Source organism: Onychostoma macrolepis, chromosome 07, assembly GCF_012432095.1.
Source record: "Onychostoma macrolepis isolate SWU-2019 chromosome 07, ASM1243209v1, whole genome shotgun sequence".
Taxonomy (NCBI): domain Eukaryota; kingdom Metazoa; phylum Chordata; class Actinopteri; order Cypriniformes; family Cyprinidae; genus Onychostoma; species Onychostoma macrolepis.
This window is the reverse complement of record NC_081161.1, coordinates 37,466,326-37,493,699: the sequence shown is the minus strand read 5'-3', so window position 1 is coordinate 37,493,699 and position 27,374 is coordinate 37,466,326. Positions and strand designations below refer to the sequence as shown.

Below are 27,374 nucleotides of genomic sequence, written 5' to 3'. Positions count from 1 at the left end.
CACCTGCTGGACAGAATTTGAACCACAGGACAGAATTCGGACTAGTGACAGAATTATAGGGGATATTAGTTTTGATTGAATGATAATGTTCTCATTATAAGCTTCTGGTAGAGGCAGTTTACTACCCTATATCAAATCGTAATGCAAAATACAATTTTGGCGCATAAAAATATTCCTGATTTGTATTGCATTGTCCCTGTTATTCATGGATACATTTCTAATATATGGTGGCTCGAAGTACTTTATGCAAATTAAATAATGCTATTTAAATAATGTTTACTATTTGAATAATTTAATTTAAATGTCAGATTTACCTCTGTCTCAGCATCACTGTGTTTTGCTAAATGAAATGTTTTATGGGATTAAAATAAAATTTTATGTGCATATGTGAGAGGGTTGAGTTAAGAAATACTATAGGTGTTAGAATAAGATATAACATTAATATGTTTATAAAATTAAAAAGCAATTTCACAAATCATTTTAAATCATTGTCACCAGTGTGTGTGTGTGTGTGTGTGAGAGAGAGAGAGAGAGAGAGAGAGCGTTTTTAATCATCTAAATTAAGCGAATCTTCGCAGTTTTTGTTTGTTGATACATGTAAATTCACAGTGATTGGATACTGAATTTTTTTGTATTTAATCAGTCCATATAAAATGCTCTTCATTTTTCAGGGTTTACATTTCTTATATTTTTTCTGTATGCTTTTAGTCAACGCACACAGATAAGAAGCAGCCTTAAACTATTACACTCATATCTTTCATGTGTAGCCTACTAAATGCACAATAAAAGCAATTAACATGCCCCATCCGAGAGCTGCACTGCATCTCTGCCGGGACTCGAACCCGGAGCCTCTGGATTAGAAGTCCAGCGCGCTATTCCATTGCGCCACAGAGACCGAGCCAATAAAAATCGATCAGACCCGCTTTAGAGACACACTGCACAGCGTATGGCTTCATCAGCATCCAGCAGCATCAGGACCACACCGCCGCCATTTCGGTTCTCCGAGGACTGCCAGTAGGGGGAGCTCTACGCTCAACTAAACAGCCGCTTTGAGCCAACATGGCGGACTCCCAGTGCCGTTTATGCAGCTTGAATAACGTTTACTTTAAGAATTTAGATTAAGAAATGCAAATATTTATAGTAGTTGCTACACTTTCCGCAAAATCAGTAGTTACTATTGGACCTATCACTGTTTTTTACTGTAAAATCATAATATAATTGTACAATGTATTTTCTTTCTCTTTTAGTCTTTCCTTTGCTGACAACAAACATTTTTGGTAACACATTCTAGGGACCAATTCTCACTATTAACTAGTTGCTTATTAACATGCCTATTATTAACATATTGGCTGTTTATTAGTAGCCTACTTATAAAGCACATATGCTGCATGACCATATTCTACATCCCTAAACTTAACAACTACCTATTAATAAGCAGCAAATTAGGAGTTTATTGAGGCAAAAGTCGTAGTTAATGGTTTGTTAATAGCGAAAACTGGACCTTAAAATATAGTGTGAACACCTTTTTTTGTTTTTTTCGTAGAATAATTAAATAATCCAACTCTAAACAGGAAGCCCATGCAAACAATTTAATTACAGGAAAATACAATGTTTACTTAAATGTGACATAAAACAGAAAGTATGAAAATAAATACAATTGTAACTTTTAAGGTATATATTTCATTGTATGTACAATTTATACAAATATACATAATTGTATTTTTTTGAATGTCCGAATATTTGTCATGTGACATTCTATATCCATTATTTTGTCTATATCCATTTGTTAGTTAAAAATGTGAACACATTATACACCAGTGGTCTCCAACTCAGTTCCTGGAGGGCCACAGCTCTGCAGAGTTTAGCTCCAACCAGCTCCAACTCACACCTGTTTGGAATCCCGAAGACCTTGATTAGCTGGATCAGGTGTGTTTGATTAGGGTTGGAGCAAAACTGTGCAGAGCTGTGGCCCTCCAGGAATTGAGTTTGTGACCAACGATACACATATTTAGAGTCAAGAACATTTTTCTTTTTAGTAAACCACACTTTAATACATGTAACAATTCACAGTGTATAGAAAACCTAATTTCTTTAAAGTTTTTTCGTCTTTTTTTTTACAAAATAATTTTTAGCAGTACATTTAGTTTGTAATCTATGTGCAAGAACACCCACAAGTCCATAAACGCGGCTGTATAAACAAGCATAGAAAAGTTAATGCTGTGCAAGAGATCAAACTCAAAGGTCACAATTTCCACATTCCATGAACCTTTTTGCAGTGTTCCTCTATCAAGCTGCATGAAGCAGCTTATGACGTCCGCCAGCCTCTGGATACACCGAGTGGGTACGGAGCGAGCTTCACATACCACATAATCAGAGTCAACCAACCTGCCCCAGGAAAGTCTGCTGATTGCTTCTCTTATCTTCACAATACATTCAATGAAAACAAGCCACTGTCGTGCCAAGAAGAGCAATTTACTGGCAACTGTAATAAGTCAGGTCGAAGTCCATTCAAAAAATATAGGTGGAGCCTGAGTTCATTATTCATCAACAGATGAAACAGACAACAGGAGTTTAATCCTCCTCCTTACATAGACATTTTCCCATCAGTGTAAGTTTTAAGTTCACCCTGAGACCTTCCCAATGTCCTGGAGATTTTCAGTCATAAGAAGTTTTTATACCTGCTTGTTTTATATACCTGCCACATTTGTTGTGGTTGGTATAAGTGGTGTCTCAAGTTCAAGACTTATCTTGCTTTCTACGATTTCTTCAATAGGGACATATAGTCTGCCATCTGTAGGACTCTGATGCTGAAAGAGATTGAATCAAGAACATTAATTACAGATTTTTTTTATTATGTGTGAATCTAAAAGGTTTCTGATTGTGAAACTAATTGGCTGCACAATTTACCCGTAGATCCTCTGGTATTCTGATGTTGTTAATGAACATGTCCTTAAAGATAAGCGTTGGCTCTGGGATTTTTGGAAATATGATGTCTTTATGTCTGAAGGAAGACAAGCAAATTCGGATTTCAGTTCATTCCAGGCTTAATCAATATTCAGTTATACATTTAAAGTACTTAAAAGGATTTGGCCATTTTTAACTTCTAACTAAAATCTGATCAGGTTCAATAGTATGTGTGATTCACAGGACAAACAAATAGGATATAAAGAAATCTTAAAAATATACAATAATCTATACGTAATATATAAAACATGATGCAATAGTATTGTTTCAGATGTGTTCTTTTCAAATAGAAGAGCAGAACAATGAAAATCTAAATCATTCATCACCTTCTGAGCAGCACAAGAGACACTATCAGGCAACAGGAAACTATGAATGGGATAATAATGACAGCCAGCAATGCAGGCAAATTCGGATCTCTGTTCTCACCTACGAAACAGCACAAGGAAAACATTCAAATTCAACTGTCAAAGACCAGGGGAAAAGCACATTTCATTTGCAGAATGTGAAGCAAGTAACTGTACATAAACTACCATTCAAAAGTTTAGGCTCAGCAAGATTTTTTTATTTTTTATTTGGAAAGAATTTATATTTCTAATAAATGCTCTTCATTAAACTCTTCCAATTCATTAAACAATCACGGTTTCCACAAAAAGACATCAACATTGATAAGAGATGTTGCTTGAGCAGCAAATCAGCATATGTGACCCTGGACCACAAAACCAGTCATAAGTAGTATGGGTATATTTGTAGCAATAGGCAAAATTATTGATCTTTCTTTTATGCCAAAAATCATTAAGATATTAAGTAAAGATCATGTTCCATGAAGATATTTTGTAAATTTCTAAACTTAATTTTTGATTAGTAATATGCATTGCTAAGGACTTCATTTGGATGACTTTAAAAGGCGATTTTCTCAATATTTCGATTTTTTTGGACCACCGGATTCCAGATTTTCAAATAGTCGCATCTCGGTCAAATATTGTCCTATCCTAACAAACCATACATCAATGGAAAGCTTATTTATTATTTATTTTAAAACTTAATTGAAAAAAATTGACCCTTATGACTGCTTTTGTGGTTCAGGGTCACATATTAGAATGATTTCTGAAGGATCATGTGACACTGAAGACTGGAGTAATGATGCGGAAAATTACATATCAAAATATAAAAGAGTTACTTTAAATTGTACATTTATTTATTTATTTTACAACGTAACTGTTTTACTGTTATTTATATCAAATAAATGTAGACTTTGTGAGCATAAAATCTTGCTGACTCCAAACTTAATGTAAATGAAGTGGATTATCATTATAAAAATCTAAGTAAAGTCTAAAGGTAAAGTTTATTATTTTAGGGTGTTTCCTCAGGTTGTGGCAGTTCAGGAGCTGTTTTATCTATTAAAACTGACATTTTTCTTTATGTTATATACAGTACAATTTACATTAAAATGGTCCAGGAAACTAAAATTGTCCTGCATGCCTTTATGGATTATCCATAACATTTGAATTACATTCCTAATACTTTAACAATCTAAACAAAGAGTCATTATCATAGTTGAATATGATGCTGATTGCTAGGCCCAGACGTACCGTATTCCACCTCGTCACTCAGGTCACTCTGCCCTTCACCACAGTTGTCATAGAAGATGATCTGTACTCTGGCTTTGTACTTGCAGTTTGAGTCATAGTCCACTTGATACTCCTTATTTTCTATGACCTTTCCTGGTGCAATCTGTAAACACAACAACAGAAAGGATCAGAAAATCATAGAATATAAGAAGCCGAGTCTTGTTTAACATGACATTATACGCTACACTCCATAGCGCAATAATAGCTCTGCCAAGGCAGTGCTTTAAATGTGTGTTGATACATACTGTATTGCATTGTTTAAATTTCCTTTTTCATCAAAAGAGGGCAGAATATGATTTACCTTATCGCACATGCTGTATGTGTAGTTGTATCTGTAACACTGAGGTCCAAACTCTAAATATGAGTTTGTTTGAAAAAGGAGATTCTGCTGATCTCTCTGGATCGTAAGTTGAGGTTTGTTTATTTTCACTGCAAAGAAAGCCCCAAAAAAGAAGACTATTAATTAGTGAAACAAACAAACAGTGAAGCAATTGACATTAGAAAATGTGAAAAAAATTTAGCTCATATTCTCTCTGATATATAGTGTTTGATGTGTTTCCTTAACGTAATCAACTATATTTTTTCTTAAATAATTTTCTGATGTGAAAATGACACCAAAAAGTGCATGTTTACCGTATTGTGTTGGCGGTTTATCCATGAAAGTGTTGTTTACAGGTTTACCCTTATAAGTGCCATTGAACAGGTAGAACATGTTTGTTGTGTACTTGGGAAATGTATCGTGTATGACACATTGACCAATCTTCATATCATTGCACTTTATTACCGTATTTTTGTGAGGTGACCTGAAACACAGATTAACAACCACTATATGGACAAATAAAAGGGAAATATACAAAACATTGGTAAGAAAAAGAGTTACACACCAGTAATAAAAACCAAGGTCTTGGACGACTTCAACAGGACTCCACGTGCACTTCAACGTGTTATTGAAATACTCATAGCTCCTGTCTTTCACCAGCGTCACTGAAATAAATGTGGAGATTTCAAATCAGTCCCCAAGACTGGAATTTTTTTAATTATATGAATTCATGAATATTAAATTCATCTGTGGATTATGTAAGCAGTGAATCTTAATGCTTGAGTTCCTTGACTATGAAAATCAGTGGTTTATACTGTAAGTCTTGATGGTCTATGAAAACTCACTGGAACATTCAGAACTCAAAGAGACTCAGTGATTCAGTTACGGTGAGGCAACAAGAGGAAAGCAGGAAAGATGCTATTATTCCCACAGAAAATGTATTGTTAGTAACAGAAAAACTAACAATAAATACAAAAACAAGCCGCTATTCTGCACATTAGTGACTAAACAGCGTTTTTTGTTTGTTTGTTTTTTACAAAGCAGTATCGCTGAAACATGATTTTGCACAATTTAATTTAAAGATAGTAAATTACGTACAATACTGCTACAATAATATTAACATTTATTTGACATATATTTACTAAAATAATCTGAAATATTTAAAATGTATGCAGCAAAATTTGAACTTGAAAATTTTTTGAAAACATACTTTGGATAGCAACCTCTTGATTCTGTTCTGTAATTTGTATTGTAGGAGTGTGTGTATATATATATATATATATATATATATATATCAGTGCTGTCAAACAATTAATCGCATCCAAAATAAAGGTTTTTGTTTACATAATATATGTACGTATATTGTGTTTATTTATTATGTGTATATAAATACACACACATACAGTATATATTTTGAAAATATTTACGTTAATATTTTTTATAAATTTATATAATTATATACAAATATATTTAATATATACAGTGGGGCAAAAAAGTATTTAGTCAGCCACTAATTGTGCAAGTTATCCCACTTAAAAAGATGAGAGAGGCCTGTAATTCTCATCATAGGTATACCTCAACTATGAGAGACAAAATGAGAAAAAAAATCTAGAAAATCACATTGTAGGATTTTTAAAGAATTTATTTGCAAATTATGGTGGAAAATAAGTATTTGGTCAATAACAAAATTTCATCTCAATGCTTTGTTATATACCCTTTGTTGGCAATGACAGAGGTCAAATGTTTTCTGTAAGTCTTCACACACTGTTGCTGGTATTTTGGCCCATTCCTCCATGCAGATCTCCTCTAGAGCAGTAATGTTTTGGGGCTGTCGCTGGGCAACACTGACTCCAAAGATTTTCGATGGGGTTGAGATCTGGAGACTGGCTAGGCCACTCCAGGACCTTGAAATGCTTCTTCACGAAGCCACTCCTTCGTTGCCAGGCGGTGTGTTTGGGATCATTGTCATGCTGAAAGACCCAGCCACGTTTCATCTTCAATGCCCTTGCTGATGGAAGGAGGATTTCACTCAAAATCTCACGATACATGGCCCCATTCATTCTTTCGTTTACACGGATCAGTCATCCTGGTCCCTTTGCAGAAAAACAGCCCCAGAGCATGATGTTTCCACCCCCATGCTTCACAGTAGGTATGGTGTTCTTTGGATGCAACTCAGCATTCTTTCTCCTCCAAACACGACAAGTTGAGTTTTTACCAAAAGTTATATTTTGGTTTCATCTGACCATATGACATTCTCCCAATGCTCTCTAGCAAACTTCAGACGGGCCGGACATGTACTGGCTTAAGCAGGGGGACACGTCTGGCACTACAGGATTTGAGTCCCTGGCGGCGCAGTGTGTTACTGATGGTAGCCTTTGTTACTTTGGTCCCAGCTCTCTGCAGGTCATTCACTAGGTCCCCGTGTGGTTCTGGGATTTTTGCTCACAGTTCTTGTGATCATTTTGACCCCACGGGTGAGATCTTCGTGGAGCCCCAGATCGAGGGAGATTATCAGTGGTCTTGTATTTCTTCCATTTTCTAATAATTGCTCCCACAGTTGATTTCTTCACACCAAGCTGCTTACCTATTGCAGATTCAGTCTTCCCAGCCTGCTGCAGGTCTACAATTTTGTTTCTGGTGTCCTTGACAGCTCTTTGGTCTTGGCCATGGTGGAGTTTGGAGTTGGACTGTTTGAGGTTGTGGACAGGTGTCTTTTATACTGATAACGAGTTCAAACAGATGCCATTAATACAGGTAACGAGTGGAGGACAGAGGAGCCACTTAAAGAAGTAGTTACAGGTCTGTGAGAGCCAGAAATCTTGCTTGTTTGTAGGTGACCAAATACTTATTTTACCGAGGAATTTACCAATTAATTCTTTAAAAATCCTACAATGTGATTTTCTGGATTTTTTTTCTCATTTTGTCTCTCATAGTTGAGGTATACCTATGATGAAAATTACAGGCTTCTCTCATCTTTTTAAGTGGGAGAATTTGCACAATTGGTGGCTGACTAAATACTTTTTTGCCCCACTGTGTGTGTATATATATATATATATATATATATATATATATATATATATATCTTTCTCAGTGAATATTAGTATATGATTGGATTTGTATTAGACATTTAAAGACAACTAAATGACAACTGCATATTTGACACATGCCTCAGTTAAAAAAAAACAAAAAACAAGATACTAATGCAGAGGGAATGGGAGAAAACAGATTCAGTGCAAATGTGCAAAACTGTTTGTTAGGCACATTTCAGGGCCGAATGTTTTGTGATCCTGTCACAATGTAATGCAGATAAAAGGCTATTATTGCAGGATGGATAAGCTGAAAACTACTCAATAGCAAACCGCAAACTACAGCTCTTAAAAAACGAATTGTGTTAAATAATATAAACTGTTCATCTTGTGACTTTCTTCTTAAGTAAAACGCATCAAAGGATTGTTTGTTCTGTATCCAATAATACCATAACACGTAATAAAATAAATATACCTCAATTATTTAAGATCGATATGGAATGATTAATAATGTACCAAAAAGCATTTAACATGAGATAGTTGGTTATCATGCAGGGTACCTGTAGGTGGAGGGATGCTAATGTTCAAAGATGGACTAGGGTCTTTGATTCCACAGATTTCAGGGTTCACTGTAACACTGATGCACAGTCCATTCTCATTGGAGATATTAAATTTGCAGGTTGTGTTTTGGACTCTCCTGGTTTGGCTGTCTCTTTGATTGTCTTGTTCGGCTTTTACAGGACAGTCCTGTTGGCGACAGAGGATTTTCATGTAAAATACAGTCTGTTTGTACTTGTGTTCATTCTGTGTTACTGTGTGTGTGTGTGTGTGTGTGTGCGCGCGCACACATTACTCCATACTGAGTAAGAATGAGTCACTTGTTTCTAAAGAAAACCTCCCATTATTCCTTTCCAGAATATTTTCCCTAAAGTTACAGCTTTTCCAAGATGATAAAACAATCAAAAATAATGTAAAAAAAACAAAAAAACATTCTCTTTACTAGGCATAATTTTTTGTGCATAAATTGAATTACAATGCAAAGCAAGCGGTTGTTGAACAAGCAGTGCCTGCAGATCAACAGACCAGCTCCAAAAGGAAACTACACAAGAGCATAAGTAAAGTATCATGTTGTTAGACAAACCCAAATCTTTTGCATTTTTAATTCCTTTCACTATATAAAGACATTTCTCCACACATAAACACACACCGGTTTCCATGTTTTATGGAGATTCTCCATAGTATTGGTATTGGTTTTTATACTGTACAAACTGCATTTTCTATCCCCTTACCCAAATCCTACCCCTAAACATTTCTGCATTTATAAGCTTGTTTCCTTATGGGGACCACAAAAAAAAAAAAGTCCCCACAATGTCAAAATGTACTTTCCTTGTGGGGACATTTGGACCCCATAACGTAGGGAATATCTATATACAGTATAGGTTTAATCTATATATATATATATATATATATATATATATATATATATATATATATATATAGTAGTTTCAAATAAGTTTCAAACTTAAATATCGTAACACTAATATTTTGTTCCATATTATTTAAAAGTTTGAACACACAAACACAAATCACAAACAAAGTTGCTAAGAATCCAAACAATAGAGTTCCAGAACTTGCTTTGTTTCCTCTTCCTCTCACTTTACCAAACCTTGTTATTGTGCCTAATGTATGATGAGCTGGTCTAATCTAATTATATGATTTAAATCAATGTCATATTAAATAACTGGTCTTATTAACAGTTTTTCTAATTAAATACAGGCTGTGTCAAACTTCATGATATCAGTACAACTGGCCATGCTGTTTGCTAACCGACTGGTTCTCCTAGACGGAAGTGACTTTTCAGGAGTACTATGTTTAACTTTGAAATTCCCTAAAATACCACAGGTACCAATCAAATCAACCAAAGATCATCCAAATCAGATTATCTGTTTGTAATTAATGTATAACATGTATGCAAGTATTTGAACACAATTAGTTTCAAATGTGTGTCGTAAGAACCTAAAACACATGTCAGATAAAAGCTTATTTGATTGCAAGGGCTCAATTTGCTTTTTTATAATTGCTCCAACGTGTACACACTTCCATTACAGTTCATTTACTTTCTGTGAACATCGTCTCAAGAGTTCACGAAACAGGGCTTTGAAAGGAAGTACACAGTGTAAGTTGCTCTCTGAGTGTTTTATCTGGCGCACTACCAGCTTTCCAGCAGCAGCCACTACAGAATTTAAACAATGACAGGCGCAGTGTTCTTAAAAGTAAATTGAATGTGTTATATTAGTTCTTAGTTGTATTGTTAGATCAGATAAGAAAATCTTTATGTCATTTTCTGTACCATAACACTCAATGGGAAACACACAAAGAAAGGACTGTTTAAATGGAAAAGGGCAAAGAGAGATAAGTACACACATAAATGAAACTAAACATGTGATGAGAAAACAACAAACCCAATGTAGACTTTGACTTTGGCTTATGTGCGGAAGAGCTGCGGCAATAAAGTATCAGTAAACGAAAATGTACAACTGAACTAGTTTTGTTTCGTTGACTTCAGATGAACGAAAACACACTATAAACTCCAGTTAAGTGTTTGTTCAGGGCTTCTCAGACCTGGTTACTTGCGTGATTACAGAGAAAAACTATGCTCCCTGTACTACAAAAAGTGTGCCAGGGTCACTTATACTATGGTCTGTCCTGGTTTGACTCATATTTTCATAAAACTGAGTGAAATGTGGGACAACAAAACCATTTTTTTGTTTTATTGTTACTGTTATTCACCATTATATGACAGCATACATAGAGTAAAATATTTGAAACACCATTTATTTTATTGTAAGTATGCATTTGGTTTTAATAACAACATTAATTTAGAGTCCACATGGAATATTAGTACTTTTTAAATGCTTAGGCTGTAAAACTACAGGGCTATTTGACTCAAGAAGGCAAATGTCACTAAGTATAGTAAAGACCTGTCACACCTGTAATAACTCCTTATTGAATATAATAAACTAGTCCTTGGAGACTTGTCTATATTTGTCCTCTTGGGTTCTGTCCCAAGCTATTTTCAAGTTAGGAAAATGCATCTGCGTTAGAAAGTTTTGAACCCTTGAAATATTTACTGGGAAAATCAATCAATAAAGAAAAAAAAAAAAAGAAAAAAAGTGAAATGTTTTCTTAACAAGGTTCGGGAGGAGCACGATCAAATAATCAATCAGTTTGGCGCAGGTGTAACTCGTTTAGCTAACCATCCTAACTAGCACAATACGTATATATATGCAGCCTACCTACCTCTGTCCAATGACAGTTTTCCGGCATCCCCCCCAACTCCTCACTCCCTATTTATTTTTATCCCATATTAGGGATAGGGGGAGTTCTCTGGGTTCGGGCCATATTCTGGGCTTGGAGCCCACCCCCAGGACAGCACACCAAAATATGCTTACTATTTGCCATCAGATTAGATGTAAGGGTGAATTCGTGAACCTTTGTCCTCCGTATCTGGAGTGACCCCCCCAGTTGAGCAGCAATAACAATAACCAAACACTTCCAGTAAGTGTAGATCATTTCTACGCATTAGCTTGGGGGAATTCTGGCCCAATCCTCCTTAAACACAGCTTAAACTCAGCTACATCGGTGGTCTTGTTTTTATGGGATCGAAGTTTGGGAATTTGACTTTGGAAGTTCAAATTCATTTCTGATTGAACTATTTTTGTGTGTTGTTTAACATAACCTCCTGTATTAGCACCCTATATATACAGAGGATTTTGGATTCCCGTTGTTTTTTTAGACATCATTTCTTAATTTTTTTTAGGTTTTGCTATTAAATACATATCTAGACATTTTAAAAGACTACTTTTGTCAAGGTTAAGATATTTTTGGTTAGATAAGTATCAGGTTTTACATTATGATTACAGTCAAACATTAAAATCTTGTTAGAAAAGGAACACAGAAAGCATTTTTGTTACTCAGTATTTGATAATTAACAACAAAACAACAAAATAAGGAATAGATAGGGATAATTCAAAACACTTCATACAAACCTTTTTTAATTAATTGATATTTTATTCAATGTAATTCGATTAATGTTAACATATTTTCAAAATTTGCTCGGTTGCAGTCTTACCAGTTCATTTCTGTGTATGTGTATGTGTATGTGTGTGTGTGTGTGTGTGTGTGTGTGTGTGTGTGTGCGCGCGCACATGTGTGGGTGTCTATTTTGCACTCCTGATATTCTAGAGAGTCACTCCTTGATTGCTGTACACTTTTTTTTCTGACCAGTGCCTGATTTGTAGTTTATACCACCAAAGGATTCACTAAGTTTTCACATTTTTTCGTATTTCCCATTCATTTCCTATGTCGGTCATTTTTGACCGCGAAGAAGTCAAGTGTGACTATTTCATTTTTTTGTGTGTTCATATTGCTAATGTGACAAAAGTCACCAAGTGTCATCTCATTCCGATGAAGCTAAGATTTTTAAAATTTCAAAATATACAATTTTTCAGTAAAAAATGACCGAAGAGGGTCAGAGGGTTAAAAATAACAAATCTCAAAGATCACAGCATTGATAAAAACACACATGAAGGAATATAAAACGTTCTTATGAGTTCACAGACTTCCTATAGTTTCCGAGAGGAAATGCAGTTCATTCAGGTGACTCACCTGAGAATGGCGCACCTCTACCGTATAGTTCACCTTGCAACCAGGGTCAAGATTCTTTGGCTTTTCCCATTTCAAATTAAGTGTGAAAGGTGTTTCCCATGTGAAAGTTAGGTTCCTTGGTGGAGGGAGCTCTGTGGGGTTCAAGAGGATTGGAACAATGTTATGAAGAATTATAAAAAAATTAACTAACGTTCAAGAGGATAGTAACAGTAGCAGCGGTAGTAACATTTCGTTGTTTGTTTGTGACTGTAACGAACTGCTACAGGGAGCAAGCTGAGACAAGACGCAGGTTTAGTCGCAACACACTGGCTTGTTTTCAGGAGAAAGTCTCTGACGTCACAGTTTTCGGGAATTATACAGGATATCCCGCACGCGCTGTCATTGGAAAACTTCAGGGAAGCACGTCCTAACAAACACGCAACATAAAAGCAGTAAACTCACCTGACATGCCTTCAACTCCGACGAACATGAGAGAGACAGAGAAGCACATCATTAGGGAGATATCCCAAACTCGAAACATCCTCTTTAAGTGTTTTATCAGATATTCCGTGTAAAAATCCAAAGTGAAGTCCCTTAATCCTGTGTTGATATACTCAAAATGCGATATTTTTCCTTTTTCTTTTTCTTTTTAAGTTGTCGTAGTCGTGCTCGACATAATAAATCAACAGTTAAATGGACAATCGACGCGTCTGTCAGCCTCGCGCTCAAAGCAAAAGTGCGACTGGAGTTTGTTGGACACACTGACAGACTGCGGTGGGTGGAGTGTGTGTGAACTCATATTCACATGCTCTCTGTGGAGTAAAGGGAAGTAGTAAATGGCATTGCCTCATTTCTACAGATTTGAAAGTCTGCTGAATGTCGAGTGCCCACAATTCGAATCACAATCATCCCAGTCGAATTAGTGGAAAATGACAATGGAAAGACTCACTGTAAGAAATTATATAGAAAAATAGCTTAACAGAAAAAAAACAGGACGTTAATTAATCCATTCGTTTTACGAACACACCCCTTAACTCTTAAATACAATACAGTGTAAGACAAATACAAATAAATACGGCAAATTCCTAAAGATAAATTAGCCTAATAAAGATATACAATTTATAGGCTAATACATAGGCTACAGTACACTAAAAAACCAATAGAAAAATAGGCGTATATAGCAAATAATTCTGTGAAACGTATAAACATTGCTTTAACATGACCAGCTGACACAGAAAGAGATTTGTTTTTATTGGCATTTTACTGAACCCGTAAAATATATAAGGCCTACTGCCTTAAAGTTACAGTAGCCTATATTTACTGTATTTGTATATGCTATATAAGTAAATATAGGTAAATATTTAAAAAAAATACAAAAATACAAAAATCATCTTTTTGGCATATGCCAGAAAGACAATAACGGGAATAAAGATTTACTTACTTGAATTTATTGGCATATTCCTGTTAGAATTAAAATACTGAAAAAGGCATTCATTTCAATCAGTTAATACGATATATGAAGTTAGCCAATATATTTATTTATTTTATATTTCTAAAACTGGAAACTTTGCATCAATGTGGTTTAAACCACAACATAAAAGTAATTCATCAACACTTTAACTTTAATAACAATTATTAACAAGTCATTGACAACCATAATTTCCAGCATGACAATAATTCATTATTGTCATCAACATCTGTTGTTTTATTATAGACAACATAACAACATTTATGTCTAAAAATGTTCTTGTACAAATCAGTACAGTTTTTACAACTACCGCAACTCCTGCCTCCAGCTGCATGACCTCAGATTGCATGATTTTGTCTTTCGATTGTGTTTTGACATAATATCATGATGGATTAGTCATGTTAACAGATAAACTCCCAAAACCATTAGGCTATATGGTTTTATGGTCAGATCAGATACTCACAGTAAAGCCTTACCTTTACCAGAGGTGTAAAAAGTACTCAAAAATTTTACTCAAGTGAAAGTACGCTACAATTATCTGGCCAAAAACATACTTGAGTAAAAGTAAAAAAGTAAAACTTTAAATTGTACTCAAGTATTAAAAGAGTAGAAGTACTTTCTTTTCTGACAGACATTCAGAAGTTTGGTTAAAGGCAGACAACGAAAAAAATGCAGTGGTACAGGTCAAACACGTATATCTAGTGCAACAACAACAATTAAAATGCAGCACAGCGGAACACCAGAAAAAAATACAGAGAAAGGGATTAAAAGGAAACTCCATCCTTTCCACCCTCATGCCAACCCATGTGACTTTCATTTATCATCAGATGAACACAAACTAAGGGTTTTAGAAAAAAAAAATCATGTGTATGGGACATCCAAAAATGACACTTCAAAAACTACACAAAGTGAATATGACAGTAACGCATGCAACCCCTGTTAATGAATCAGTGTCTTCTTAAGTGAAATGATAGGCTTATGTAAGAAGGATACAAATACTAATATTTTAAACTTGACCGTCGTGTTCACTTGGTGTGGGTTCTGAAGTGGTTCTGTTTTGCATTATCTGGACTAAAAATCTTTGCTTGTGTTCATCTGAAGAAAGAAAGTCATAAACATCCGGAATGACGTGAGGGTCAGTAAATAATGAGAGAATTTTCATTTTTGGGTGAACTATTCCTTTGAAGAGCAAGATGTGATGCAGAGGCTAGAAACATATTCCACACAGAATACTAGAATGTGTTGAATTAATGAGGAGAGTCATAGAATTAAAACATACAACATTAACGTTTTGAAAGGCCACTTTTTTTGTGTGTTGTTAATCTTTTAATTATTTATTTGGGGCTTTTAGAGTTTTTTTTTTCTCAGCAAATATTGATAAATAATTATTTGTTTCTAATTAGATTAATTAATGAGCAAATCATGTAATTATTAAGAAAAACATTGACAGTCCTGATTCCTACTCAATGTGTCATATAATGACATATTATAAATACAACTTATCCACTACCTGGTGAGAACATCACTAAACATGAATTACAGTTAATTTAACAAACAATGCTTATTTAAACACTTTTGGAGATTTTTAATTAAGAAAATATTTCCGCAAAAATATTAATGGTATTTAAATTCTCATCACTGATTATATTTGCACTCAATCTTGTGTATTCAGATAATATATTACACAGCTAATGGCTCTATCAAAATAGAACAAATAATGAATAAACATTTTTTGGGAAAATGCAACTTTGCTACCTCAATATGCTTCCTCGGATTTGATGGTGAACTTTTGAAGCCAGACATTTACCTGATGAAAGTCATAACTGAAGTAGAAATATGTGTGCTTGATGCATGAAACAATGATCATTGGTTCTCACATCAGGCACGCACGTTTGAGCTTCCGTTTACCATATTTAATGTGCATAAGATAAAATAAAAATGTAATGTACTTTTCAAGATGAAATAAAAGTGTAAGGAGTGAAAAGTACTGTTTTTTCTTCAGAAATGTAATCAAGTAAAAGTACAAGTAGTCAGTTTAAAATGTACTTGAATAAAGTACAAATCCCCCAAAATAATACACCTTTTTTAAACAATTTTACACCTCTGCATATCACAAGTGTATGAATATTATATTAATCATCTCCAGTGTCCCACAGGCAACAAAACGGATTGTGTAAAATGCCACCTTGGACAAATTATATGGATTTTAAAAATGCATCTTTAATGTTTCTAATGAAGAGGTTATAAATTCTCATTGGAGAAAAGTATCAAATGACGTCTGAAACCTGTTTTACAGACAAGTCACAGATTATTGTGTGTGTGTGTGTGTGTGTCTGAAGAATAGAGCAGACGTGTCCTGGGAAAACAGTGCTTTTCAGAAGAGCTGAGAATAAACAAAGACTTTTTTTTAAGAAATATTCACTTTATCTTATGAACTACAGACCACAGAGGGGAAAAACATTCATACATTATATGCTGACAAAACGTGAATGAAATTATGAAACTTATCTTCAGAAACGGCAGCTTGTCTCACATTATCCTCTTAATAGCAAATTCAGTGTCCATTGCTAATGACTTTATTACTAGACCAGTAATAAAGACTTTAGATGCAGACTGCTTGCAAATACTGCTTTGTCAATACTGTATATGTTTCAATGCACGCGCACACACACTCAGTCACACACACATATACATTTACAACAAATGGACAATTTCCTATATAAATCTACATATCCTCTGTTTGTAATTTGCATATTCAGTGCAGCAAGGTCTGATAAGTATTAACAGCATTTCTGAACATAAATCAGCCCTTGATAGGCTGTTCTGGCTGTATCCATGGGCAGTTACCAAGGACCAGCCCAACGAAAAACAAATGTTTACAATGGGAATCACAAAAATCATGGATATCAATATGCTGTTACATTCTGCATTATATTATTCCTGTCGATAAAGTCAGCTGTTCTCTACCATCTGGGGTATGCATTCATTTTAAAAAGCTTTACATATACATATTTATACAACATTGCAATTCCAGACGGTTTAGTTCAATTTCATGACAGAAATAATGCAATGATCTTAGTTCAGTCTAACAAACGTGCAGCCAGTCAGTAACCACCGCACTGATGTGTACTACTGAAAATAGGGAAGAGGGACAGTGTGATTTGACCACATACAGTAGTAGCTAGTTTAAATTCTTCTTTTCAGCAGCTGGCAGTAGGAAGACAGACGTCTTAAACTGACAACCATGTTTCTCCCAAACTACACAACATGCAGTTTGCACCAAGCATTGAACAAAATTAAGGGAAAAGTCAGCAAAAGAATATTATAATCATGATTTTGCTCAGTAAAAAAAAAGTCTAAAAATTTTTAAAAAGTCAAATTTTTATTGTACCATTGTTTCCTGAGTTGAAAAATAATAGAAATGAAATGCACCTTCCATATACTTTTTTGGAATCAAATGAAAGTTTGTAATGTTGTGATTCATCTTGAAAGCTAGTTGGCTTAGTTTATATCTTATAACCAAGTCATTTCGGAAGATACTGTCTATAGAGAAAATACTTTTACAACCAACGCCAAAATGTGGCCGTTCACTGTTGCACTCTGTTGTGATCATGGTAATACTATTTTTACAACTGAGAATTTTGTCATTCAGTACAATGATTCAGTATCAGGCTTTATGATCACCTGCCATTTTCAGAAAATAAAATTGTCAACGTAAAAGACGTTTAAAATGGAAATGTAGGCATATAGTATAAACTGTCCATTTGATCTTTGGTGCATTTGGTGATCTACGTACACTGCATGTTTTGTTTCCAGTGGAAACCCTGCAATTTAAAACAGACAAGATGGATTGTATAACAGAGAAAATATACAGTCAAAATGTAATAGCATTGGTAACCCATTTTACTTTTAAAAAAAGAATACTGGACTTGAATTTATACATCAATAATTGATTGGATCATGAAAAGTGGTCATATAGAGGTGACTGAATATATGGTCTATGATAGTCTATTTCCACCAAATAAAGAAAAATCTTTGGTAAATCATAAAAATGACATGAAAAGATATTTGTGCAAAAAGAAAAGTCAAATTACAACATACTAAGACATAATTATGAGATAAAAAGTTACAATTATGAGATAAAATCATAATCATGACAAAAACCTGAAATGTATGACTTTTTATAACATAAATTAGGACTGTGTCATAATTTTGACTTTTTAATTTCATAATTTCAATTTTTTATGTCAGTTTCATAATAACTGATGTCAATCCATTTTGACTTATCTCATAATAATGATTTTTTTATGTCAGAATTTCAACTTTTTGTCAATTCTGACTCACTTTTTATGTCAATTTTGACTATCTCATCATAATGAGATACTACAATTTTGACTTTTTACGTCATAATTATGATATACGAAACCATGACGTTTTTTCGTAAGTGGTGGAAATAGGTAAGAGTCTAAGAGAGAGAGAGCCAAAAGGAACATCGATGCAAACATGATAAGACCAGGAATGTGCATTAAGAAAGTAAACAGGGTCGATTTTGAACATGTTGCCGTTAAAATGAAATGTAAAAGCAATATTTACACAAACTCGCTGTACACAACAAGTAAAAACATGGCACGGAAAATGCTGACATTCTTGTAACGTGAAGAGATGCTTGCTGAAGGCCTAGAATCTTGATTTGTACATTCAGGTGCGAGGAGATCTGATTGTCCATCAGGTTCTAGCTCAGGTCAGTGGAGGTTCCGCTGATAGCACGGAACACATGAAGAGAGTTCTGCAGCAGGGAACGCATCATATCCTCCTGGAAGATCTACGTGGGGGGGGGGGGGATGTGAAAACAGGATGAGGATTTCGAAATGAAGTGGGAGATTTGGAGTCATGTTATTAGTTGCTAACATGATCTCACTCACACACACGTACAATTACGGGATATATTCATAGGATATAGCAACTGCATGCACAAATATTTAAAAGGAGACAAATACTTTTTTTTTGCAACAAAAGCGGTTACCTAGAACTCAATCTATAGGACATGGCAGCATAATAAAGAAAAACAGAGACACATTAGAAGCAGAAGAAGTAGGACAGCATTATATTCACAATAACACCTCAAACAAAGAGAAGAAAAATAGCACTTTTCAACCGATTCATTTAGTTTAAACACCTAAGTACTTGTTTTAACCAGTGACCTACACATTTTGAAACAAATTACCAAATTCTCACTTCCAGTATATAGTTAAGTATTTAATAATCACGATGACACATTAAGCTGTAGTTACACAGGCAAACACCCGCTTGCTGTAATTCTGTTGTATAGAGGAACTAATCTACTATATTACCAAATGTCTTAGTAGAAATATATCCTGTCTGACAGAAGATGACTGCTGTGCTGAAAGTACAGCTGTTTCCAAGAGCTCTGACATGTATTTAAAATAATTTGATGATGATACTGTATGTGTGAGAGAAAGTTCATTCACATACAGGAGACGAGAACTGCCTGTATTTATACATCACATGAAAGCTGGATAAATAAGCTTTCCGTTGATGCATGGTTTGTTAGGATAGGACATTATTTGGCTGAGATACAGCTATTTGAAAATCTGGAATCTGAGGGTGCAAAAAAATCAAAATATTGAGAAAATCGCCTTTAAAGTTGTCCAAATGAAGTTCTTAGCAATGCATATTACTAATAAAAAAATTTCGTTTTGATATATTTACACTAGGAAATTTACAAAATATCTTCATGGAACATGATCTTTACTTAATATCCTAATGATTTTTAGCATAAAAAAAAAAAAAAAAAAATCGATCATTTTGACTCATACAATGTATTATTGGCCATTGCTACAAATATACCCGTGCTACTTATGACTGGTTTTGTTGTCTAGGGTCACATATTGTATTGTATGATGTGAACAGAATTAATACTGTGCCTTTAAACTGTTTTTACTGTACAACTGTCAAACTAAAATCGTTGAAATAGTTTTAAGCTAATTCTAGACAACGAACTTCACCAAAAAGTTAAGTTCACTCATCAAGAAGACTAAATCAGATTAACTTAACACACTTCTACGGAAAAAGACAAATGCAAATGCTGTTTTTTTTTTAAACTAAGCTAGTGTTCAGCAAACCTAGTTTTTACAGTGTTCACTTTATCACTATAAACAATGTCTTAAACCAGTGGTTCTCAAACCCCTCCATGAAGTACCCCCAGCACTGCACGTTTTGTAGTATGTCTCCCTATATCTGACACACCCACTTCAGGACTTGCAGTCTCCACTAATGAGCTGATGAGTTGAATCAGGTGTGATAGATGAGGGAGACATACAAAATGTGCAGGGCTGGGGGTACTCCAGGACAGGTTTGAGAACCACGTCTTGTCTTAAACAATACAGTAAACTTGAATTTAAAAAAAATGTCTGAAAATGTAATACATTCATCGATGCTCAAGAGCCATGGTCTTTCACTCTCAAACTCTTCAGTCAAGTGTCATCTCAGAACACAATCTCTCTGGGATAACTGAGTGTGCAAGACAAACCAGAACAAACCTGTTTCCCTTTCACTGTACCAACCTGACAGACCTGTCTGCCAATCACTGCCATCAAGCTCAAAACCATGAAGGCTTTAAATAATATTTTCTAAACCAGTGGACACGCACAGAAAATTAGGTTTTTGGTTTGTTTACTGAGGGAAATGGCCAGTTAGCCCATTTCCTGGAGTCTGCGTGGATGAGAGAATAGACCGATTTATCCTAATTCACTCTGTAATTGCTGCAAACTTAGTGCAACCACAAAAACCATCAAAACCACAACACATAGTCCAAAGTTAAAACTCGGCAAGCAAACAAATGCTGGCAAAAACTGCCATTAATATGTGAAAGATGACCTTTTAACTATTTAAGGGAGTGCATCACAGTGCAGATGAAATCGGACATAAATGAAAAGAGTGAAACCGATCAAAGAGAAAAGACAATCTTTCAGATTTTCACACATCACCAGGACGTTTTAGTCTTTTTTGTCAAATAACTTCTTAAATTAGTGTGGCAATACATTTTTCTGGAGTTTACCGAAGGCACCGAAACAAAAAATGAGGAACAAAATCATGATGGGTCAACATTTTCATGAGAAGTGGCACAATGACGTGCACTTCAGTCTGAAAATCAAACGAAAAGAGGCTAATATTATATAGATGTTACGGTACCACTGCCAGTTAGACGGCACCGATCAATAGGCTTTTAAATCGGAAAGTTGATCTAAAGTTTCAACAAACACAGTAATAGATGATACACCAAATGATCTAGAAAGCAGTTGAATGGCAGTTTGAGCGGAACAGGGTTATTTTAGTTAGTTTAGCTTTATTTAGTTATTTCAGGGTTATTGTAGTAGTATTTTAGGTACTTTTTTTTATTGCTATTTTGAATCATTTTTTATTTCTAGATTTTCTGTTTTCATTTTTAGTTAGAGTTGTAGTATTTTTGTTTTGTTTTTGGCTTTTTTTTTAACTACATAATCTTCATTCATTTTTATTTTAGTTTTAGTTCATTTAGAACATCAAGAATAATGAAAACTAATACTAACTAAATGTTGCTGAAAAAATATTTTAGTTCGAGTTTATTTTATTTCAAGTAACAAATATTATTTTATGCTTTTAGGTTTAGTTCACTATAATAAACCTGGGGCTGAATTAATTGCAGAAATTTGTATAGAATTAGAAAGAAGAACAAGAACTAAGAACTAAGAACTAACTAACTATAAATGACCAATCAAACATACCTGCTCATGGATGATATCAGAAAGCTCTTTCACCATGCTTTTGAAGTTAGCCTTCAGTCCCTCATGATACTCATACTGATCTTCCTTAATGAGTCTCTCGTTAATGTCCAGAGCCATGCTGCATGCATTGACAAATTGCCTGCAACACATATAACCAAACAATTGAGCATAACAGAAACAATATAATAATATAAACAATAAAAAGTAGCAAAAAATATATAGTTATAGTGTGTGTTCATATAATTAGTTTTAGCATGCTGACATGTTATTTGTAGCTAGTAGTTAAATGCAAAAACAATTTTAGATTTAGGTTAACAATTTTATTGGGTGGAAAATGCACATGTAGTTATTAAAAAAACTAAACAGAAAGTCATATAAATGTCACTGCGAGTGCTATGAACGCAAATACCATTTACAAGAATAAGATGCCTTGGTATGATAATCAATGCATTCCTGCAGCATGGCAAGTCGATACATGCTGTTGAATAAACAGGGACTGCAGTTGGTTGCTTCCTGAACATGGCTCACTTCAGCTTATTTTTAGTAGAATTACTACTCTCTTGAAATTAAAGTTCTCCAGAAGAAAGCTTAAAGACTACCAAATGAGCCAATTGTGTTTTATAACCATACAAAAGTAGATCATCTCACAGAAAACAAACCAAAATAATATTAAACTCACTGATAAGAGAATTACAGATATTATTTGTATAGATCGTTCACATATGTATCCTACTTTAGAAACCATGTATCTATGTGTGTTGGCAAGGTTCCTTGTAACTGTTGTTTTACCAAACCATGCATTTCCTGGTTATGTAGCCACATAGGTTCTGTTCCCTTTCTAAGTTCAACAAACTGCGAAAGTAATACCTGCATACCTGAACACCACATACCTGAATATTTCCTTGAGCTCCTTAACCTTTTTACTGGATTGACCAGACTTGGATTCATCCAGAAAAGCTCGGGCATAGGCCATAGGTCCCGCGTTCACCTAGAAGCCCAAAAACAGTATAAGATGCATGAAATGATTGCCTGCAAATCACTATCAATGAAAAGACTTCTCAGCGACTGTTTACAATGCACAAGAAAATTTTGATACACTCAAAATGTGGTCATATTAAAGCAAAAATACAAAAATTGTTGTTGTTTTTCCTGTTACAGGTTCCTGTTAAATGTTTTATTGCCAGTATAAAGACTGATAATGGCTGAATAAAAACAAAAGACTAATGATAAAAAAATAATAAGGAGTATGTCTCATACCTGGCGGAAGTGTGAAAGGTTCTGTTTCCTTAAACTAGTTTGTCATGCATTTCTTTATTTCAACACATTTACAGCTAAATCCTAGTATTTTAAATTTGCCATTAATCATGATTAATCACAGTCCATGACTGAAATTTTTTAAGCCAAAAATCATTAGGATATTAAGTAAAGATCATGTTCCATGAAGATATTTTGTAAATTTCTTACCATAAATATCTCAAAACTTCATTTTTGATTAGTAATATGCATTGCTAAGAACTTCATTTGGACAACTTTAAAGGTGATTTTCTCAATATTTTGATTTTTTTGCACCCTCAGATTCCAGATTTTCAAATAGTTGTATTTCGGCCAAATATTTTCCAATCCTAACAAACCATACATCAATGGAAAGCTTATTTACACAGCTTTCAGACGATGCATAAATCTCGAAAAAAAAATGTACACTTAAGACTGGTTTTGTGGTCCAGGGTCACATATTAATGATGTTAATGATATTTGCGCTGCAATATTTGACCGGAACGATAAAAATGACGGTTATTTTCGTCTGTATTACTATTCAACTGTCACTGTATGTTACTATGGTTACCAATATTTATAGGAAGCGCATTAATATAGAACGTGATCAAACTGACCTGGAACTACCTGTGCAGTTAAACTAATTTAATCAACACCTGCCAGCCAATCAGAAGTAGTATTCAGACAGAACATGGCATAATATATTTTAAAGTATAATTTATTGCTGTGATGCAAAGCTGAATATTCAGCATCATTACTCCAGTCTTCAGTGTCACACGATCCTTCAGAAATCAGTCTAATATGCTGATTTGCTGCTCAAAACACATCTCTTATTATTATCAAAGTTGTAAACAGTTGTTTCATATTTTGTGGAAACGATGATCTTTTCAGGATTCTTTGATGAGTAAAAAGCTCAAAAGAACATTTATTTGAAAAATAACTATTTTGTAATATATAAATCTCTTTACTGTCACTATATGAACGTTTTCATTTCTTTAAAAACTCCACAATTTTGAACAGCAGTGTGCTAAAAGGTCCCGAGTGTGTAATGCATACTAGTACCTGCACACTAACACAGCCTTGGAGTTTGAGTTGAAGTGTGATCATGTTAACCTCCTGATTAGAGCAGAGTTTAGTAAGTTCAGTGCTCCTCTCTCTCATCTCATCTATTGCTACATCAATCGGCTTCAGCTCCAAGTGCTTTTCTCCCACTACCTCGATACGCTTCTTTACATAGGGAAATGTGTTGGCCGCTGTAGACACAAACAACATGCAAACACACACAGTCAACAAAACAATATTCTTTTGATCCTGAACACAAACAACATCACCAAAACAAATGACAGAGATAGTGATCCGATAGTGGCATATCCAATTTTTCATCTATGATTGACTGTCAATTAGAGTCAGCGAGTTCACAGCTAGCCACACGCCTGCTGTTGTCAATATTGACTGTTTGAAGAAGCCATCTGAAAAGAGTCATTATCTAAGTGATATTTTGAGATCGCTCACAAAAGTTGTCACACATGTGCGTGCCAGTTTGCAAAACAGGCACGTTTTGGCCCATAGGGAACATGTCATTGCCATTGAAGGTGGAAAATGCTTTTTCTTAGTTTCATCAATTATTAAACCAATGTTATACTACATTAAACACATGACATTTTTTGGAATTATGAAGATGGATGCTGCAACTAGCATGCAAATGTTTACAAGCATTCGCCTGTTCACACGATAAGGGCCACGCACACACCACAAGTTTTCAGGAGTGACAACCACATTTAAAAGTGAGAGTGAATACCATAAATGCTCATTCCATGTGTGTATGAAACATAAGTCACTTCTGAAATTGTGATGATTGACACAATGGTAACCATAGCAATGCTTCCGAGTTTTGCAATTTGGACTAAACCACCACTCACAGATGCACTGTCTTGTTTCTGCTTAGAAGGCAGAAATGTGTTTAAATACGTCATTAACGACTAGTTGTTCAGTTAGAGAATCAGAATGAGAGTTTAAACGGCTGATAAAAACCAACTCCAGTCCATCAATTAATGTCTTGTGAAGCAAAAAAGCTGCTTGTTTGTAAGAAATAAATCCATCATTGAGACCTTTTTTTTTTTTTTGTTTAAACCAGCGGTGCTTAACCTGGGGGTCGCAAAGAGGTGGGGGTCACGGAAGACTTTTATTTTGAAAAGTTTAATACTATAAAGCTGCTTTGACACAATCTGTATTGCAAAAAGTGCTATATAAACAACAGTGACTTGACAACAAAACACAAATTACTGCAGTCAAAACCGCTGGAGTTTTTCCAGTAAAAACTACAGGAGCTAACTTACGTTACACTGTCAAAAATCACTGCTACAGAAAGCCACTACGGTGAATGAGAGAGCTCTTCGAGCTTCGTTCATTATCTCTCACTGGATTGCCAAAACTGGGAAACCACGTAATTCAGGTGAGACTTTTTTTCTACCCTGCGCTAAAAAGGCTGTTTCTGTTATGTGTGGACAAAGAGCTGCTGATCAATTAGCATTGATTCCAGTGACAAATGATACGGTGACCAGTCGTATTGGGTGAATGGCAGTGGATGTGAAAAGATGCGCACTTGAAAAAAGGTTAAGAAACGCTGGTTTAAACTGTTGCTTCCGGCTAAAATACAAGTCCTGAACCCATAATATTGCTTTCTCCACTGGACAAGTAATCGCATCTGAATCAGGAGAGAAATAGGCACATATCAAGCACTGAGGACAACAGAGAATGAACTCTTTCACTGAAGGAAGTATTATTATGGATTATGGACTCATATTTTGGTTTGAAGTTAAAAACACCTTAATGATGGATTTGTTTTCTACAAACATGCATCTTTTCAGTTCACAATGCATTAACTGATGGACTGGAGTCATGTGGATTACTTGTGGATCGTTGTGATGTTTTTATCAGCTGTTTGGACTCTAATTCTGACGGCACCCATTCACTGCAGAGGATCGATTTGTATGAAGAAACTCATCTATATCTTGGATGGCCTGAAGATAAGTAAAACATTTTTGGTGAACTATTCCTCTAAGCACTAAAAGGTGAAGTGGACGTGTATACAATGCAGAGTTAATGTACGAGTTGCAAAAATGAATCAGATCTCAGATGATGTACTGGGAGCAATGCCAGATCTCCTGCTGTCTGCATACTTACTGGTAAGTATCGTTCGGCGCTTGCACTGTTCCTCAATGCCTCCTTGTTTCTTTCCTGTTAGTGTGAATGGAGTCTCGAAGACAAAACGCTGGATGTTGTGGCACTTCTCAAAGTCTGTCTTCCTCTCTGCCAGTTCTTTCTCATCAAAGTAGGGCTTTACAAATGTGACCTGAATGTAGGCAAACTTTGGGTCTAGATCTTTCTGGTTAACCTGTGGGTAAGATAAGCAAGTTTGTGTGTGGTTTCTTTTATTTAACGAAAGTGAGACGGTAGAGTTCACCATGAAACTTGGAAAAGAAAAAAAATTATTATATAAATGATAATGCCCAGTAGTTTTGAATTTAATTCCTCAAAAACATGCAAAGACTGCAAGCTAGATGTTTGTTTGTTCTTAACATAAACAAGTCTTTCCTGGACGATGACTCAGATGAGCTGCTCTTCACATTCATTTCAGCACAATACAGAAAGCCAGACAGTTAAACAGAAATGTTATGATTTCTTACTTTGTTGGAGTCTTGGATGATTTTGACATTCTCTGCTCCAAACTTTTCTCCGTAGAGACTTAAGAGACGATGGGAAATTTCAGGCAAACCTGTGAGCTTTGGCTCTTTGTAGATGTATTCTTTTCCATCCTCTTCTTCAAAGAAGCCCTGAGATCCAAAAATAAATAAATAAATCCTGAAAAATGTATCTCAGTTTCCACAAAAATATTAAGCAGCAAAACTGTTTCAAGGCTGATAAGGAATGTTTCTTGAGCAGCAAATCAGCATATCAGAATGATTTCTGAAGGATCATGTGACACTGAAGACTGAAGTAAATAGCTGCTGAAAATTCAGCTTTGCCATCACAGAAAAAAAATTACATTTTAATTTATACTACAACAGAAAACAGTTATTTTAAATTGTAATAATATTTCATAATACTGTTTATACTGTATTTTTGATCAAATAAATGCAGACATCTTTCAAAAAAAGATCAGGTCACCTACGACAATTTTTTGAACAGCAGTGTAAAAATATGCTTTCTTCTCAAAACATATTTTTGCCATCACTTTATGAACCCAAATAGATGAATCTCAAAGCC

The 27,374-nt window shown here is 34.8% G+C and overlaps 2 protein-coding genes and 1 non-coding gene across 4 annotated transcripts in view; all 3 read right to left on the bottom strand.

Annotated features, from left to right (window-relative positions):
* Nucleotides 1–821: 821 nt before the first annotated feature.
* trnar-ucu (transfer RNA arginine (anticodon UCU)) lies at nt 822–895 on the bottom strand. Its single transcript has one exon. It is a non-coding gene; the product is annotated as a tRNA-Arg (tRNA).
* Nucleotides 896–1,574: 679 nt separating this feature from the next.
* il13ra1 (interleukin 13 receptor, alpha 1) lies at nt 1,575–13,354 on the bottom strand. The gene is made up of 10 exons (XM_058780521.1): nt 13,047–13,354; nt 12,606–12,736; nt 8,498–8,684; nt 5,477–5,576; nt 5,226–5,395; nt 4,894–5,021; nt 4,554–4,695; nt 3,291–3,390; nt 2,908–3,001; nt 1,575–2,807 (listed from the first exon to the last, which is right to left on the bottom strand). Exons 1-10 carry the CDS (start codon nt 13,123–13,125, stop codon nt 2,688–2,690), a joined length of 1,251 nt encoding a protein of 416 aa, XP_058636504.1. The 5' UTR covers nt 13,126–13,354; the 3' UTR covers nt 1,575–2,687.
* A 2,922-nt stretch (nt 13,355–16,276) lies between these two features.
* The window catches only part of dock11 (dedicator of cytokinesis 11), a 72,202-nt gene continuing 61,104 nt past the window's right edge, over nt 16,277–27,374 (bottom strand). Inside the window, exons 49-54 of one of the 2 annotated variants that reach the window (XM_058780940.1) lie at nt 26,795–26,941; nt 26,292–26,502; nt 24,171–24,361; nt 22,727–22,824; nt 21,837–21,975; nt 16,277–18,874 (exon numbers count right to left, since the gene is read on the bottom strand). In XM_058780940.1, coding sequence (XP_058636923.1) covers nt 18,785–18,874; nt 21,837–21,975; nt 22,727–22,824; nt 24,171–24,361; nt 26,292–26,502; nt 26,795–26,941 — 876 coding nt within the window. In that variant the 3' untranslated portion in view covers nt 16,277–18,784. The remainder of the gene's footprint in view (nt 18,875–21,836; nt 21,976–22,726; nt 22,825–24,170; nt 24,362–26,291; nt 26,503–26,794; nt 26,942–27,374) is intronic. The other variant, XM_058780941.1, reaches the window with a different exon arrangement.

Bases quoted from the DNA above. Each gene is read 5' to 3' on its own strand.
- il13ra1 (XM_058780521.1), bottom strand. From the start codon at position 13,125: ATGTTTCGAGTTTGGGATATCTCCCTAATGATGTGCTTCTCTGTCTCT. The intron at 5,577-8,497 runs GTACCCTGCATG...CATTTATTTCAG, and splicing joins TAGCATCCCTCCACCTACAG to TGACGCTGGTGAAAGACAGG. The intron at 3,002-3,290 runs GTGATGAATGAT...GTCTTCCTTCAG, and splicing joins TCTCTTGTGCTGCTCAGAAG to ACATAAAGACATCATATTTC.